At 35.4% G+C, this 15,896-nt stretch overlaps 1 protein-coding gene across 16 annotated transcripts in view; it reads right to left on the minus strand.

Moving 5' to 3' along the window:
- LOC144977600 (F-actin-uncapping protein LRRC16A-like) overlaps nucleotides 1-15,896 on the minus strand; it is a 69,447-nt gene that overhangs the window by 41,995 nt on the left and 11,556 nt on the right. For all 16 annotated transcript variants that reach the window (XR_013646349.1, XR_013646350.1, XM_078922982.1 and 13 more), the window contains exons 9-21: nucleotides 14,937-15,025; nucleotides 13,632-13,726; nucleotides 11,115-11,305; nucleotides 10,476-10,553; nucleotides 9,688-9,872; nucleotides 6,981-7,132; nucleotides 6,277-6,376; nucleotides 5,967-6,021; nucleotides 5,071-5,174; nucleotides 4,251-4,388; nucleotides 2,688-2,781; nucleotides 1,700-1,798; nucleotides 1,133-1,264 (exon numbers count right to left, since the gene is read on the minus strand). Coding sequence is in view for 14 of the 16 variants with exons in the window: in XM_078922982.1 (XP_078779108.1) it covers nucleotides 1,133-1,264; nucleotides 1,700-1,798; nucleotides 2,688-2,781; nucleotides 4,251-4,388; nucleotides 5,071-5,174; nucleotides 5,967-6,021; nucleotides 6,277-6,376; nucleotides 6,981-7,132; nucleotides 9,688-9,872; nucleotides 10,476-10,553; nucleotides 11,115-11,305; nucleotides 13,632-13,726; nucleotides 14,937-15,025 (1,512 nt within the window). In the remaining 2 variants the exon portion in view is untranslated. The remainder of the gene's footprint in view (nucleotides 1-1,132; nucleotides 1,265-1,699; nucleotides 1,799-2,687; nucleotides 2,782-4,250; nucleotides 4,389-5,070; nucleotides 5,175-5,966; nucleotides 6,022-6,276; nucleotides 6,377-6,980; nucleotides 7,133-9,687; nucleotides 9,873-10,475; nucleotides 10,554-11,114; nucleotides 11,306-13,631; nucleotides 13,727-14,936; nucleotides 15,026-15,896) is intronic.

Consider the following 15,896-nt stretch of genomic DNA (forward strand, 5'->3'; position numbering starts at 1 on the left):
GAGAAAAACTTTTAAAATCCTATTTTTAATCTTAATCTAAGGTAAGTGAGTGTAAGATTTCACTTTGTGAATTACTTTTCTGTCCCTTTTTTTTTTCTTTTTTTTTTTTGTGGAAGGGGGGGGGGGGGGGTTGGGTTTTTTTTCATTCGAAAGTTTCTGACTTAGACCCTACATTTTTTTCTTTCATTCATTGAATCTTCAGAAATCTGACTTGGAATAGATTTGATTATATGAGGTTGTAAATATCTGAAAAAAAAAATAGGATAGATACAATGACCATTTTATTTGGTAAATAAGAATGTCGAGTTATACACTTGCCACTCGCTGTGATTGTTTAGCTGGTCTTCAGCAATATATAGATAGAGATTTGTTTTTGTTTGTTTTTAATGGTTTTACGGCGCTTGCAACACATTTAGGTCATATCAGCACCAGTAAAAAGGAAGAGAATGATATCGTCAACAGTTCGAGAATTACAATTTAAGCACGTAAGAAGAAGTAAGACAAAGGGGAATTGGTTCAAATAGGAAAAGATGTAGATTCCAAGAGCACACTAAGAGTGTTCTTAGTTTGAGATCACCTAAATGTCTCATCCTAGCACAAGCACAGGTCCCCACTAAGAGGAACACTCACAAATGTTTATAAATCATAATGTATGTAAAACAAAAATAATACAGTGCATAACAGAGAGGTGATTTACAAGACAAAATCATCTCCCAAAAATATGCATTCGACTGTTTCCCTCCCAGCCAGGGCCAGGACAAAACCAAGTAATCTCATTCCAAGACAAAGACAGAAGGCAAGTTGGAAAACATATAGGGGTATAGACGACACAGTAAGAACCTCCCTGCCCACTATGGAAGGTTGGAAACCCCATCCAGAATAGTACAGATTTGGGTATTTCAATCTTTACTTTCTCTACACATCACACACACACACATATATATATATATATATATATATATATATATATAATATATATATATATATATATATATATATATATATTTCCTGTTTATGGTTTATTTTAAGCACAGTGATGAAGGAATAATTGCATATTCTGGGTAAAATTCAGGTGTACTCAAATGACATCAAATACAAGATTCCGTGATATAATTTCAAATATATCATCTACCTGTCTAGACTTGTTAGCGTCGTTGACCAAACTTTCAGCAGTCGTCACATCACTGGCATACACTTCCATGGATCCTAACGAGTTGAGAGCTTGGATTGAGTCTTGAAGCTGGACAACTTTACGGTCCAGAATCTGTGGGGGGAAAACAAACACGATGGTGAGGATTACAATGACGACAATTCTAAATGACCCGATATCTTTTAAGATTTCAGAAAGTTGCACATTTCCAATCCTCTTCGTTAACGGACTGTCAAAAGATCATAAATTTACACGAGAAAAATCTCAACATTGTTGAAAAACTGAAGGGCCTTGATAAATAATCAGTTATGCCCGAAGTCTTTGTTTATGCCTGTAAAAAATTTTTTTTTTTTTTTTTTTTTTTTTTTTTTAAATATGGAATGATGATGATCAGAGGCAAATCTTTGTACTCGTATAAGTCAGGAAAGAAATTCTCATAGAAATAGAATGAAACATTTGACTAAAATTTTGTCAACAAACACTGTTACACAATCAAAGCTTAAAAGGCTTTGATAAATACGAATGTCCATCAGAAAACGATTGTCCTACCTGCTGTGTGGAGCTGATCAAAAAGCCTTGTTGGAGTCGGTATGCGATGTCAGGGGCAAAACGGCCCGGGCAGTGATTTCTCTGGAGAAAAGACTCAATCTGGAAGTAAATGAATTAAAATCATTTTATTAACGCAACTGTCATCATCATCATCACATATATATATATATATATATATTGTCGCCATAAATTCTTAACTTTATATTTATACATTTTAATGCATGCCACGTCTGTTAACGACTTTCCATTTTTTGGATGAATAAAGTATATAATTATCCTTGTCATAAAAACAAGAAGACATCATATATCAAGGTTAGATCAAAAAAATTAGCTTTAACATTTTAATTCCACTTACATATCATATCTACCTCACTTTTACATATTTTAATACATTGATCTAAAAACAAAATTGATCCATCAATCATCCTTAAAATTATTTGTAGAAAGGTAGAAATTTGACAAATCTGCCATGTAAGATAGGCAACAAAAATGTGATCTGTTCTGAATAAAATAAAAGATTTGTTCAAATGTCAAGCTGATGAAATAAAGGCTGAGGTATTAACTGTTACCAAAATGGGCAAATTATGGAAGTACTGAGTGCATAATGGTCTTTATTTCTCTTATCTACCCTGATTTTTATTATTTTTAATTTAATGGTCACATAATAAACATTCAGATGATAGCTGTACTTGTGCCTGTTTTAGTATGATGGTAATGATGATGATGATGATGATAATGATGATGATGATGATGATGATGATGATGATGATGATGATGATGATGATGATTATGATTATGATGATGATGATGATAACAGCAAAGATTTCGATGACAATGATGATGATGATGATGATGATTATGATGATGATCACAATGATGATATCAATGATGACAACGATGACGATGATGATGAAAACCATTACGACGAAGACAACAACTATAATAATGATGATGATGATGATGATGATGATGATGATGTGGAGTTAACCTTTTGCAGTGCTGATTCTGTCCTGTCGGGATACAACCTCATGGATGCAGAAGCATCATTGACAGGGAAAGGCATTTTCTTTAACGACATGTTCCTGATGATGAAGAAAAATAAATTTCGTTCCTTATGTTGATAAACCATTGCCTATGAATATAATTTCTATAATTCAAATCTATGATGATGGTCTAAGTCTATGATTGTCTGTGGAAAACAATGTGTTATCTTTTCCTCTTCCACATGGCATTTAACCTGAGATCACCTCATAGAAAGTTACTATAGAGGAAAGCTACAGTAGAATTATTACAATTCTGTGGTACAAATCCATCATTTCCAAGGGCAATAACGGAGAGAACTTTTTTTCTTAAACGACACAGTTGTGAGATAACAATTCATGTTTATATTAACTCTAAAATAAAGTCCTTTAGCAACTCTATGGCCCATTGCGTTGGCTATGTGGGCTTGTGGTCCTGGGTTCGAGCCTCGTTCGACGTATAGTTGAGTCCTTGGAGAAGACTCTTTACTTGCATTCTCTCACCGTACTCAAGTGTAAAGTGAGTACCGGGCCGCTAACAGCATTGTCTCTGTCCGAAAAAAAAGTAATATCACCTAACAGGCGTCATGTTCTGTCCTACATGTAAATGTTGATGTTGGCCAGGGACCACGTTTAGTGGATATTGCGCTATAAAAAAGTTAATTTAGAAAAAAAAAAAATCGAGTCCGAGTAATATAGCGTTAAACGGAGACCTGCACTTCCTTAATATCCTTTAGATAGGATGCTTGTCTAACCAAAAGTCACCTGGAACAACTACAAAAGACGTCAAACTTCTACGTCATGGCACAAGACCGAAGGGCTAGAGCTCAGGTGGTCGTTGGTTCGGATAAGTAAGTAAATAAGTAAGTCTAACCAAAGAACTTCCAGCAAGATATAAAGAGACCCAGCAATCCAATCACTGCTGAATGGACAGTGGTGGGAGAGGGAGGGGGAGGTCAGAAGTTTATCTAATCAGATTCCAAACCAGTCTATTTGCTTGCAAATCAAGAGCTGTAATAACTAAACCATCAAGAGCCCCTGATCAAATCACAAACATTTTTTTTTTTGGTCTTTGTCCGAAAAATTGTAATATCACCTAACAGGTGTCATGTCTTGTACTACATGTTAAATGTTGCTGTTGACCAGGGACCCCTTGCAAAGCGCTTTGAGCACATTTAGTGGATATTGTGCTATATAAAGCTAAATTTCTTTTTTTGAAAAGTGACCAAGCTTCCTAGCGTCGTTAATGACATTTGATATCTCAAAATTCAATAAAATAAAACTTTTTTAGCTCAATAAGGGAATAGAAATGTCATTTCGTTGACAAATACCAAATAAATATGCAGTCAACCTTCTTAAGCCTCTTTAAATACTATAAAATACATATATTCCTGTCATTGAACATTTTGTTCACACTGTTTAGTCCTGAACTACACACAAGATGGATAGACAATGGGCTATAAAAAAAAATTTTACTAGACATTTTTAAATACAAACGACAAAAGTAGTGAATAGGGAAATGCACAACTCACTTTTTCAAGGCCTCGGCTACATCTTCAAATCCAGGGGCGGAAACTCCATTCTTGTCCCAGACCACCTTCTGTAATTTTGTGTTGATTTGTAGAGCCTTGGCAAGCATTCTGGCACCGTGGTCACCGATACCGTTTCCACTGTGACGAAAAAAATGTATTATAAATCTAAAGACTGCATTTTTTCATTTTTTAGCTTGGGCGACCGAAGAGTTTCTGGAATGACAGAATTTAGGAAGGAAAACAGACAAAGCCGAAAGGACTCTGCTGACCCGATGACGTCTTCGCCAAACAAGCAGCTTCGAATTGTGTCGTGGAAAATTCTCACCACGTGAGATCAAGGGGAAGGCCACGAGGAACAAGGAGAAGAATTAAAGAAGCTGATATACAGAGAAGTGGTAAGACCTGGAATGAGATAAAAAAGTTAGCTCAGGATAGAGAAGGATGGAAACTGTTTGTCTGTGGCCTATACCCTGACCCAGGATGAAAAAGGCAATGATGATGATGAATTTCATGCAGTGGTATCTATGGAATAGGAGGAACGTTTTCATTTTTCTTTGACAGTATGGAAGTGGTGGGGGGGGGGGGGGGAATAATAACACTAAGGATCATTATTTTCATTTGATCAAAAATGTGATAGGGACGCACTGTTTATCCTCAAGAAAGATGAAGACGTATTTTCATTTTTAAGAAAAAAAAAATCCCTTGCCATAGAATCAGCCACCATTTCTATATTGTGCAATCTCATATTGAATGAAACCTGCTTTCCTGGTGCAAAGGATACAGACAATGAAAGGGATGTTAACACGACAAAATAACCCACCTGAGATCAATCTCTATGAGTGTATTGTTACTGCCCAGGGCATTGATGACATAGGTGGTGTCCATGCGAAGTCTGGAGTCAGCCAAAGACAGGGACTCAAGAGCCTGCAGAAACAAATTTTATAATTTTATAAGAAATTATAAATAGCAATGTGAAATTTAATTACAAAAACAGATCAAATGAACGTTTCAGGTTTCCCCCTTATCAATAAAACAGGATGAATGAAACACTACAGATGAATGAAATTATATAATTTTAAGGCTTGAGTGAAGCAAAATCGGTGCATAGAAATTTGTCAAATATAATATACATGAATGTATAAGGAAACTGTGTAAAAGTAAATGGTGCTGCTCGAAGCTCGAAGAAATAAATAACCATGTGAAATTGAAAGTAAGCTTCAATTTAATATACGAAAACAGATAAAATGGACATTTCGGGGTATCCCCTTTATCAACAAAACAGGATGAATGAAACACTACAGAAAAATGAGATAATGTAGTAGTGGCGTTGTCTGTAGTGTAGTCTGTAGCATATGAAGTCCTTTCAATAACATGTAGTCTATCAGATCCATTAGGCCCATGGAGCCAGAGTTTATCCAAGTTTCTACAGCGTGAAATGGACAATAGCAATTTCTTGCTATCCTTTGGATAGGATGCTAGTCTATTGCAAAGTACTTTCCACTAGATCTAACAGACCCAGCTACCCATTCACCACTGGGTGGACAGGAGGGAGGGGGGAGGGGTATAGAACTCAGCATTGATCTTGTTCCCTTTGCATGTGAAGTGGGTGTTCTACCAACTGAGCTATCACTACCCCTTTCAATAATATGTACAATTTATAAAAACATAGGCTGCTGACATTTTTCAAAAAAAAACATAAGCAAGTCAAAGACTTACACTCTCCTCTTGTAACAGAGCAGTCACCAAACATGTCATTAAGTCTGTCATATATCTGTAAAAGTTGGAGAGGGGGGGGCAGGAGAAGAAGATTAAATGAAGCATCGTCAACATTCACTGTTATCATATTTGCTCCCATTTTTCAATAAAATTCACTTATATCAACTTTGATCTATTTTTGAAACAATTTTTTTTCAAACATATATCTTGAAATTTTAAAAATTAGTCTTATTAGTCTTAGCAAATTGCCTCTATATGATCTATTAATTTCCAACAGCTTTATTAAAACTATAAAAAAATAAGCATTTACTTGGGCTTGATATTGTTGAAATTGCGTCCGATGGCCAGATGTTTGAGGCAGGGAATTTTACCCAGCTCTGGCAACAAGTTCTTCAATTCCAAATCAAATCCTGAAATGGTTATCAAAGTATATATAAACAAAAAAGACTTAAATGAATAAATAATCAGACTTAAATCAAATTTTTATTCAATTTTTTTCAAAATATGGTTTGAAACATACTGACATTATTCACGCAGTTCCGTAATATTCACAAGAACAGAAACAAGAAAAGAGGGATAAGGTCTCAGGAAAGTTTAAATGTGACCCATCGTCTCAAACGGTATTATGTCGGGATGAACAAGATGCTGAAAGGTCAATTTTAAGTTTAACTGGTCAAGAAAATGAAATTTTGGTTTTCAGCACTTTAAAATTCTATATTTTTTCTTCAATAATCCATACATGGACTCAACCCATGTCTGATGTTTTTGGTCATAGATTCTTTGTCCGAAAAATTGTAATATCGCCTAACAGGCGTCATGTCCCGTCCTTCATGTTAAATGTTGCTGTTGACCAGGGACCCCTTGTAAAGCACTTTGAGCACATTTAGTGGATATTGCGCTAAACAAAGCTCTATTTTTATTTTTTTTTAAACATACTTTCAGAACGAGGGTTGAAAGAAAATCCAAAGATAAATAATTCAAACAGACGAGGGAAAGAAGTTACAAGTCTCTCACCATTGTTACTTATGTCCAAGCTCTTAATACTTTTGATGTTAGTAAAACAGGAAGTGAGGATGGAGACACCGGCACTTCCCAGCTCATTACTGCTGACATCCAAGTGTAACTCTTTCAGGTTGCGATTGCTGGCCACTCCCAACAAAAGTTCTCTGTGATAGTTTAGTAAATAAGGGGAGGAGGAAAAACAATTGTGAGTGACATGTTTATGTTGTGTATATCGCACGTGTGAAAGAAAGAGAGGAGAGAGAGAGAGAGAGAGAGAGAGAGAGAGAGAGAGAAAGAAAGAGAGAGAGAGAGAGAGAGAGAGAAAGAAAGAGAGAGAGAGAGAGAGAGAGGAGAGAGAGAGAGAAGAGAGAGAGAGAGAGAGAGAGAGAGAGAGAGAGAGAGAGAGAGAGAGAGAGAGAGAGAGAGAGAGAGAGAGAGAGAGAGAGAAAATAAGTAGGAGTGAAATATCTGTTCAATGATAAAGTTATCATTTAACGTTATAACAAGTGTAACGAAATGACAAATTGCCATATTTATGGACAATAAAGATCTATTATATATTATTATTATTATTATTATATTATTATTATTATTATTATTATTATTATTATTATTATTATTATTATTTTAATACTGCTGTCATACGGTAAAAGGATGTAAGTGTCAATGTAAACAAAAAATGAGCTATTTATAATATGGCAATCCCCGTTTCACAGTTCACAATATAATACTATCTGAGTCACATAGTAATGTGCAATATAACACACTATCAGAAATACAAAATTTTGAAATTGAAACATAAAACAAATCCTTAAAATTTCAAAAACATTTCCAACCATAGCTCAAAACTAACCCCATGGCGCTTATTTCCTTTAATAATAAGATGGCAGAATATTTATAATATAATATAATAATAATAATAATAATAATAATAATAATAATAATAATAATAATAATAATAATAATAATAATATATAATAATAATAAATACACATTTATACAGCGCTCATTCTCGTGTAACACACAAGCTCTGGGCACTTTACAATATAAATTATCAATTTTAAGTGAAAAAAAAATAATAATAATAATAATAATAATTCATAGCCAAATCAAGGATTCATAGAGTCAATAAAAACAAATACAGTAATACAGTATTTATGATGGGTCAATAAAAGATCCTTATACAACAATACTGTCACACGGATAAATCGCTACCTGATAAATAATCATTAAACGTATCTATTAAATAAACCCCTATATCATTCTGATTTATTGAATTGCTGGATAATGGATTAGCTATAGAAACTATGTAACATTGACCCTTTTATGAACAGGTAATAAAAGTCTTTCAGAGCCATACGACCAATTGTTTACCCTCGTTTCTGGAGTGTTAAACAAACTGCATTGTTTGCCACCCATTGGCCAGGATGCTAGTCTGTCACAAGGAGCTTTCCCCCTAAGTCGATCAAAAGATCAAGCTACCAAGTTGAGTGAACAGGTGAGTGAGGAAGAGGAGGGGGGGGGTGGGGAGGGGAGGGGAGGAAAATATTCCTGAATGCACCAAAGATCGATGCTAATCCCTTTGGGACTGCTCTACCAACTGTTATTGGAACCACCGATGAGCAACTAAGCATTCATGAAATGCATTGAAAAGTCAATTAGTTACACACAAATCTCATGAGGCTGGGCCTGGAGTTTGATGAGATCCGATGGCAGAAAAACTCATAAATAAATCTTATGTATTTTTCGTTAGTATTATGTGCTGAGATTTAACAAGTGTACAATGTAAAACTCAATGTAAAACTGTGGAGTGATCCTCGACAATATTGGAGGTTTCCACAAGACGAAGAAGAAGAAGAAGAAAAAGAAGAAGAAGAAGAAGAAGAAGAAGAAGAAGAAGAAGAAGAAGAAGAAGAAGAAGAAGAAGAAGAAGAAGAAGAAGAAGAAGAAGAAGAAGAAGAAGAAGAAGAAGAAGAAGAAGAAGCAAATTAAAATGATCCAGAGACATACAGCTCACTTTGTGGTCTATGAACCATAACAAGTACAGCACAATGTATAGAAAAAGTGCAGTGGCTGAGTCTACAGGAAAGGAGCAATCACATGAAAATAGCCAACATCTTCAAAATTGTAAATAACTTAAATTAACTTCCAAACAATGTCCTGAGCCATTATCTAAATTGAAAACTCTGGGCCATTACTGGCTACAGAAGGTCCCTAATTCGAGAGAAACAAAAACATCAATAGTAGTTTCTTGGGGTTTGTTTTTCTTTTAACCCACAGTCCAACTGTGGAATGCTTGGCCAGCTGATGCAGTAAACCATGTAGTGAAGACAATATTACAGAGTAGTCATGGTCGATAAGTATAGCTGCTCTCTCCATCCATGTTGCTAATTGTTTCAATTGGTCACGGTCCTGGGCCAGAGTTTTGAGGCTGTCAAGATCTTGTTATAACTTTAGTACAGAGGGCACTGCAGTATTTCTTAGTTTTTCAGGGATTAATTCGGTCTCATCTGAATCCAGAAATGTCTGATATGTAGAGAGGTCCTGGTTCAGAGTAGTTACTATTGATGTTGGTGGTCTCCCTATATATTACATAGAGACTTACTAATCACCAATCTTGAATCTATTTGAAAATATCTCAGCTGAGATATCACCAGAGGTGATCAGCAGCTCTTCAAAAAAAAGAAGAAAAAAAAATCTAATTCTGTTTTCATCTTACTTGAGAGCTTCAACAGGCAGTTTACAGGAAGACAAGTCAACAAACTCCAAACAACAGGTACTGGAGAAAAGCTGTTTCCAGGACTGGGGTATGTTGACCTCCTTGCCACGTTTGTGAGTGAACAGTGTCTTAGAGAGCTTAAGGTGGGTCAGGTTGGGGCACCCCCGGAGTAAAGGATCACAGAGCTGTTGGTAGAGTGGAAGGACAGAAATGAAAAGAGTAACATCATCAACACAGCAATGTATCAGGCAAAGTAAAATTAAGACAAGCATTGTGACTTCATAGCCCAATGCCAAAGATCATCCTGTTCTTCTATTTCTTAATATCATGTGACTTATTTGTACCAATTGTTACTGGTATTATGAACACTTGTGAGTTTTGGACAAGTTTAATTATTTTTCTTTTCCAATTATCTCACGTAAATATGCTTTCAGTTGTTTCGTTTTTTTAATAAAATCTTTTGTTATTTTTCTTTTTCAATTACGTCTTACAGATTGATCGCTAGAATGTGGAGAATAAAAGTTCATAAAATCAAGTATGGATTGTGTCTACATACCTTTCATTATTTGAAAACTATTTAGAGAAGTAAGAAAGAAAAATTGTTTTAGTCTTAATTAGATGTTTCATTGATTATTTACCACTCTATTGTATTGTATTTGAATTAAGCGGACATTTATCAATTAAATCATTAACCTTTTTCTATCTGCCAAAAGAATATAGTGCTTTTCTCCATGTAGGTAGATGATGGCATACTGATAAATATTAGCTTTATAATATTTAACACTTACAGAATCAAGAACACAATCGGTGGAAGACAAATCTAATGTAGAAATGGAATTTGGCTGGGCGAGGCAGTTGTATAACATCTGAAGAAAAAATATTTTAAATTTATTTTAATATAAATATTCAATATTTATTTTATGCTGCTTAAAATTCAAATATAACTTAGGATTTTTAGGCTTGGATTAAACCGAAGAATACACAAATTACATTACAAATAGAAATCCTTCTTCAACAACAACAACAACAAGATTTTTAGAAATAACATAATTATACATGTTGAATTCATGATCTATAAAGTCCACTTTTGGGAAACAGAATATTTTTTTTTAAACATATAGATAGTTCGAAGATGACATCACTCAGGTCTTTGTTGATGTTTTTTGCCATCCGCGTTTATGAGTAATGGTCACTGAAGTGTATTAACCCGACTATAAACGTTCATGGATACACACAGTTTTGTGTGTTGGTCCATTCTTCTTCCGGATGGCAATGTTATGAGCTTCTTAGCCAAGTGCATACTATCTATATATTATCATTACCTATTTCTCAAATTTCCTACTAACAGCAATGCAAATTATGTTAAATTATATGTTAATCGTATTCATTTGCATGAAAAGAAGACAGATCAAAGGTAAATAACTTACAGGGAAATCTTCCCCTTTGAGCCCATTGTCGTTGAGCTTGAGCGAGGTCAGACTAGTCATCACAGATAAATTCTGAGACAGCGCCTCCCCCATTTTGTTGATGCACCTGGTGCTGATACCAGTGTTGGAGAGGTCTAAAGCACTCAGGCCACAGGAGAGGGTCTTCACGGCTCCCAATAGATGGGTGATCACTTAAAAATGTAAAATAGTGACAAATTAGTAGAAAACAGTAGGGGCTGCTTGACGCCGGTGATCGTAAAATACTAACGAAAGAGTGAAAATGGAGAGGCTTCGTATGGGAGCAAAACAGACAATGGACGTTTCGGGTACAAACCCTTCGTCAGACAAATTAGTGAGCAGGCACTGGTGTAAGATAAAGATCTGAATAGATGTATATGAAACAGTGCCAAAGTAAAGAGAATAATACAAGAAAAAAAAACCAAAAAAAACATCACAGTTGAGGATGGCTGAAAACACACACACACACACTCTCACACTCTCTCTCTCTCTCTCTCAATTTCTCTCTTTCTCTCTCTCTCTCTCTCTCTCTCTCTCTCTCTCTCTCTCTCTCTCTCTCTCTCTCTCTCTCTCTCTCTCTCTCTCTCTCTCTCTCTCTTTCTCTCTCTCCGTTAGTTAAATGGATTTGTTTCATGCTCATTTTTTCAGATCTTTACAAAAAAAAAAAGAAAAAGAAAAAAAGTGGGGTCAGGGTTAAAAAAAATAAATTATGAATAAAAAGAATTTTGTGGGACAGAAATGATATTATTAAAAACAAAACTTTCTATTTCTATTTGACCTCATATCCAACACTTTCTCAAAGAAATTATCTTGAGTGTGACTTTATGTTTGTGTTCTTGTGGTATTAAACTAGACTTCTGAAAACCGGTTCGAGACCCACTATGGGTGACTGAAATTCTCTCATAATACATTGCATCCATGCGACTATGTGGTCTAGTGGTATGACACTCGCTTTCGGATCGGAATTCCTAGGTTCGAGCCTCGCGCTCGGCGCATAGTTGAGTCCTTGGAGAAGGCTCTTTACTCAAATTCTCTCACCATACTCAGGTGTAAAATGAGTACCTGGCCTTTAACAGCGTTGTCTCTGTCTGAAAACATTGTAACATCGCCTAACAGCATCATGTCCCATCCTAAATGTTAAATGTTGCTGTTGGACCCCTTGTAAAGCGCTTTGAGCACATTTAGTGGATCTTGCGCTATATAAAAGCCAAGCGCATTTTTTAAAGCTCATTTTTTACCTTACAAGTATCATGTTTTTTCCTACATGTTAGGATGTTGGTATATTAAAGCGCTTTGAGCACATTAAATGGATATTGTATGTATTATATAAAAGGTCACATTTTTTGGCAGGGGGGTGGGTGTGTTTTTTGTTTGTTTGCATGTTTAAACTCGAGTTCCACCAAAAAAAATGACAGCACCATTTATGCCAGCTTATCAGTGTCTCTCATCTCCACATCAAATTGATAAATGTGACCCCTCGTCTCAAAACGGTATTAAGTCGGGATGATTAAGATGCTGAAAATGGAATTTGTAGACCTGTAAATGAGCTCTATAAAAATTGACTGAAACTGAAACTCTTTGTAATTCATCGTAGTGGTAAAATGAAAGGTAAACAGCAAGCTCACTTGAGCAAAGCAATGGCAGAAAACTAAATTTCGAGGGAATTAATTAGGCTACTTACCATTGTTCCTTGTAATTAGGTACCCAATCAGTGAAGAAACTTAGAAACGGTCAACCAGTTTGTTTACAACATGAGGTAATCGAGATGTGCTTGTAGCAATCATTTAACTTTCGATTTGAAGGTGTCTACATAACGAACTTCCGGTGTTTCGAATTTTTCTTTCTCATACTTTTCCTGTCCTTCAAGTAAATGTGGTCAATTTTGGCTTAGACGAAACAGTGAAATTTATCGCTCGGCGGCTCAGTTAAAATTGGCTACGACAGGTTTCGAAAGTGAAAAAATAATTTCACGAAGGCTGTGTGAAAATACACTGGGGTGTGTTCAGACACGGCAATTCTAAAAAGCGTCGCTTAGCCTTGGCAATATATATCCATCATTAATATAAACGGCCCATGAGCTATGCGTGGGGCTGTGGAACATTCCTAGTTAACTTTACAGTCAATCGACTACGATTCATGAATTCTTTCTTTATTCATTTCTTTCTTCCCTTTTTAAAAATATTTGAATTTGACGAATTGACTGATTTCAGTTAATTGACTGAGAATTTACAGGTCTAAATTTGTAGCCAGAAATATCATGCTTAAATTAAGTTCATATGCTTTATAGAGGAGAACAAATATCATATTTTACTGTGCTAAATACCAACGTTTAATATTTTTGACCAGTTTAACTATAATTTGATTTTATAGCATCTGGTCCATTCCAACATAGTACCGTTTAGAGACGAGGGGTCACAAATGGAAAAATATAATGATCATCTCAGTCATTGCTATAAACCTTTCATTATTTAGATTTTGTTTTGAAAACAAGGAACTTACCTTTATCTTCCAAGACATTGTTTGAAAGGTCAATGACCTGTAGCTGAGACCCGCTGTTGGAGATCAAGGCAGTTGACAATTTCTGTACAAAATCTCTGTTTGAAGAAAGAACAGATTTTTTAAAAAGGCAATAAAAAAATAAATTTAAAAATTAAAATTTCTGTTTTTCATCCCAAGGGGGGGAATTTATCTTTAGGGTTTATTCCAATGGAATACTGGAATAACTCAGGCACCAGCCACAGTGCGGTGCCGAAGGTGAGCTAGGGCGAGATGACTTGCTCATGGTCATACAGTACATTTGGTTATGAAGCAAAGACCACAGCTGAGCCATGTGTTGCCCCATATTAATACAAAATTATAGAAAATGGAAAGAATTGCAAGGAAGACTATGAAGTCAGTATAGCTTGACTGCACTGTTCTAAAATTCTTAAGCTAAGTTGTTTTTGAAGCTGTCCAATGCAACCATTGTCGATTTGCTTTTATAAGCGTTTAATTTCTCTCAGATGTTCTCTACAAAATTACATCCCACAGAAAATTATCCTGAATGAGTAATAATAATTTATGACAATTTCAAATTTCAGAGTTACTCAAATACAGGACATGGGAATACCATTGAAGCATCGAAACAAGTATATTTTAATTGACATTTTAAGAATTTATACCAAATATTTTTTTTTTTTAAAGAAGAAAAAAGTAATTTCAAAAAACGAGATGGTGAAGTTTTGAAACATAGATATAAAGGTAGCATCCTTGGTTTAAGAGCTCAAAGGATGTAAGAGTGTGCTTTTGTTTCTCGATTTTCAAAAAGAGTGTGTGAGTAACATATTTATGTACAGTGTGTATATGGATGTGTGTGTGTGTGTGTGTGTGTGTAATTGGATGCGAGTGAGCTTTTGTTCGTATATCCGAATCTGCAGATTTATAATGTGAGATGGCGAATGAATGATTTTTTTTGTATGCCCAAGTGAAAATTATAACTTCCCCTTAACTCTCTCTAGTTCACCATCATTGAAAATCGAACTAATTTGTTCAATTTTCCATGCATATGAACTCGAGAGAGTTAAGATTACTAGAGAAGTCAGTAACCTTGCTCTTTTCACCACATAATGGTCACAATTCTTCGTTCATGGTAGTTAGGTCTAAAGCCAACAGTAAACATCTATAGTACTACAAAATCTTGCTATCTAAATTATCTAGATCTTTGTGCACCAAAACATTCATTGGTGTGTTAGTAAGTCAAGGTGATATTTTAGAGATATAATGTTTTGAACATCTAACCTATTTAAAACCACATGTTAAACTCACGGTTTTATTCCTGTGCTCTTGAGATTAATTTCTTCTAAGATGGCGTTACGTCTCATGACTTTGATCACTTCATTACAGACCTCCATAGACTAGGGGACAAAGATGATAATGATGATGATGATGCTGATGATGATGATGATGGTGATGATAATGATGATGATGATGATGATGATGATGATGATGGTGATAATGCTGATAATGATAATAATGCTGATGATGATGATGATGACGACCAAGACGATGACGCCAATGATGATGATGCCGACGACGACAACGATGATGATACAGCTCAATTTAATATTCATTCAACACACACATAGAAAGCCTAGTTATCATTTTACATGTTTATAATAAAATAAAATTCTTACTTTACAGATTAGCTGCTGACTCACAAATATGACCCATAGCCTCAAAACAATATCACGTTAGGGTGGGTCTGATGTTAAAAACTAAATTAAGAGTTGGAAGTATTAAGTTCATATGTCTAAGCCAAAACAATGGTTAGTTTCTTAATGTGACTATAACTTAAGTCTGACATTTCTAGTCATTTTTACTTAAAAATTACTTCTTTTTTTTTCTTTCACTTGATTTACCCTACCCCAACACGGGGAGGGGGGGGGGGTGTGTTCCCAATAGCTCAGTTAGTAGAGCACTCGCTTCACTCTCAAAGGGACCAAGATCAATCCCAGTTGAAATCTGGATTTCTTTCTTTTCTTTCAACCCTCCCCCCCCCCCCCACCCCTCCTGTCCACCCAGCAGTAATTGAATTAGGGGTCTGTCAGATCTGGTAGAAAGTACTTTGTGATCGACAAGCATCCTATCAAAAGGGTGGCAAGCAATTACTATTGGCCGTATCATGCTATAGAAATCGGGATAATCTGGAGCCAAAGGGCTCTGAAGGACTACTTTTCTTTTTCTAACCCAAACACAATGTATGTTCGCATGGTGGGTCACGAAGTG

The sequence above is a fragment of the Berghia stephanieae genome, chromosome 7, assembly GCF_034508935.2.
Source record: "Berghia stephanieae isolate SIO BIC M18660-M18661 chromosome 7, UCSD_Bste_1.3, whole genome shotgun sequence".
Classification (NCBI taxonomy): Eukaryota; Metazoa; Mollusca; class Gastropoda; order Nudibranchia; family Aeolidiidae; genus Berghia; species Berghia stephanieae.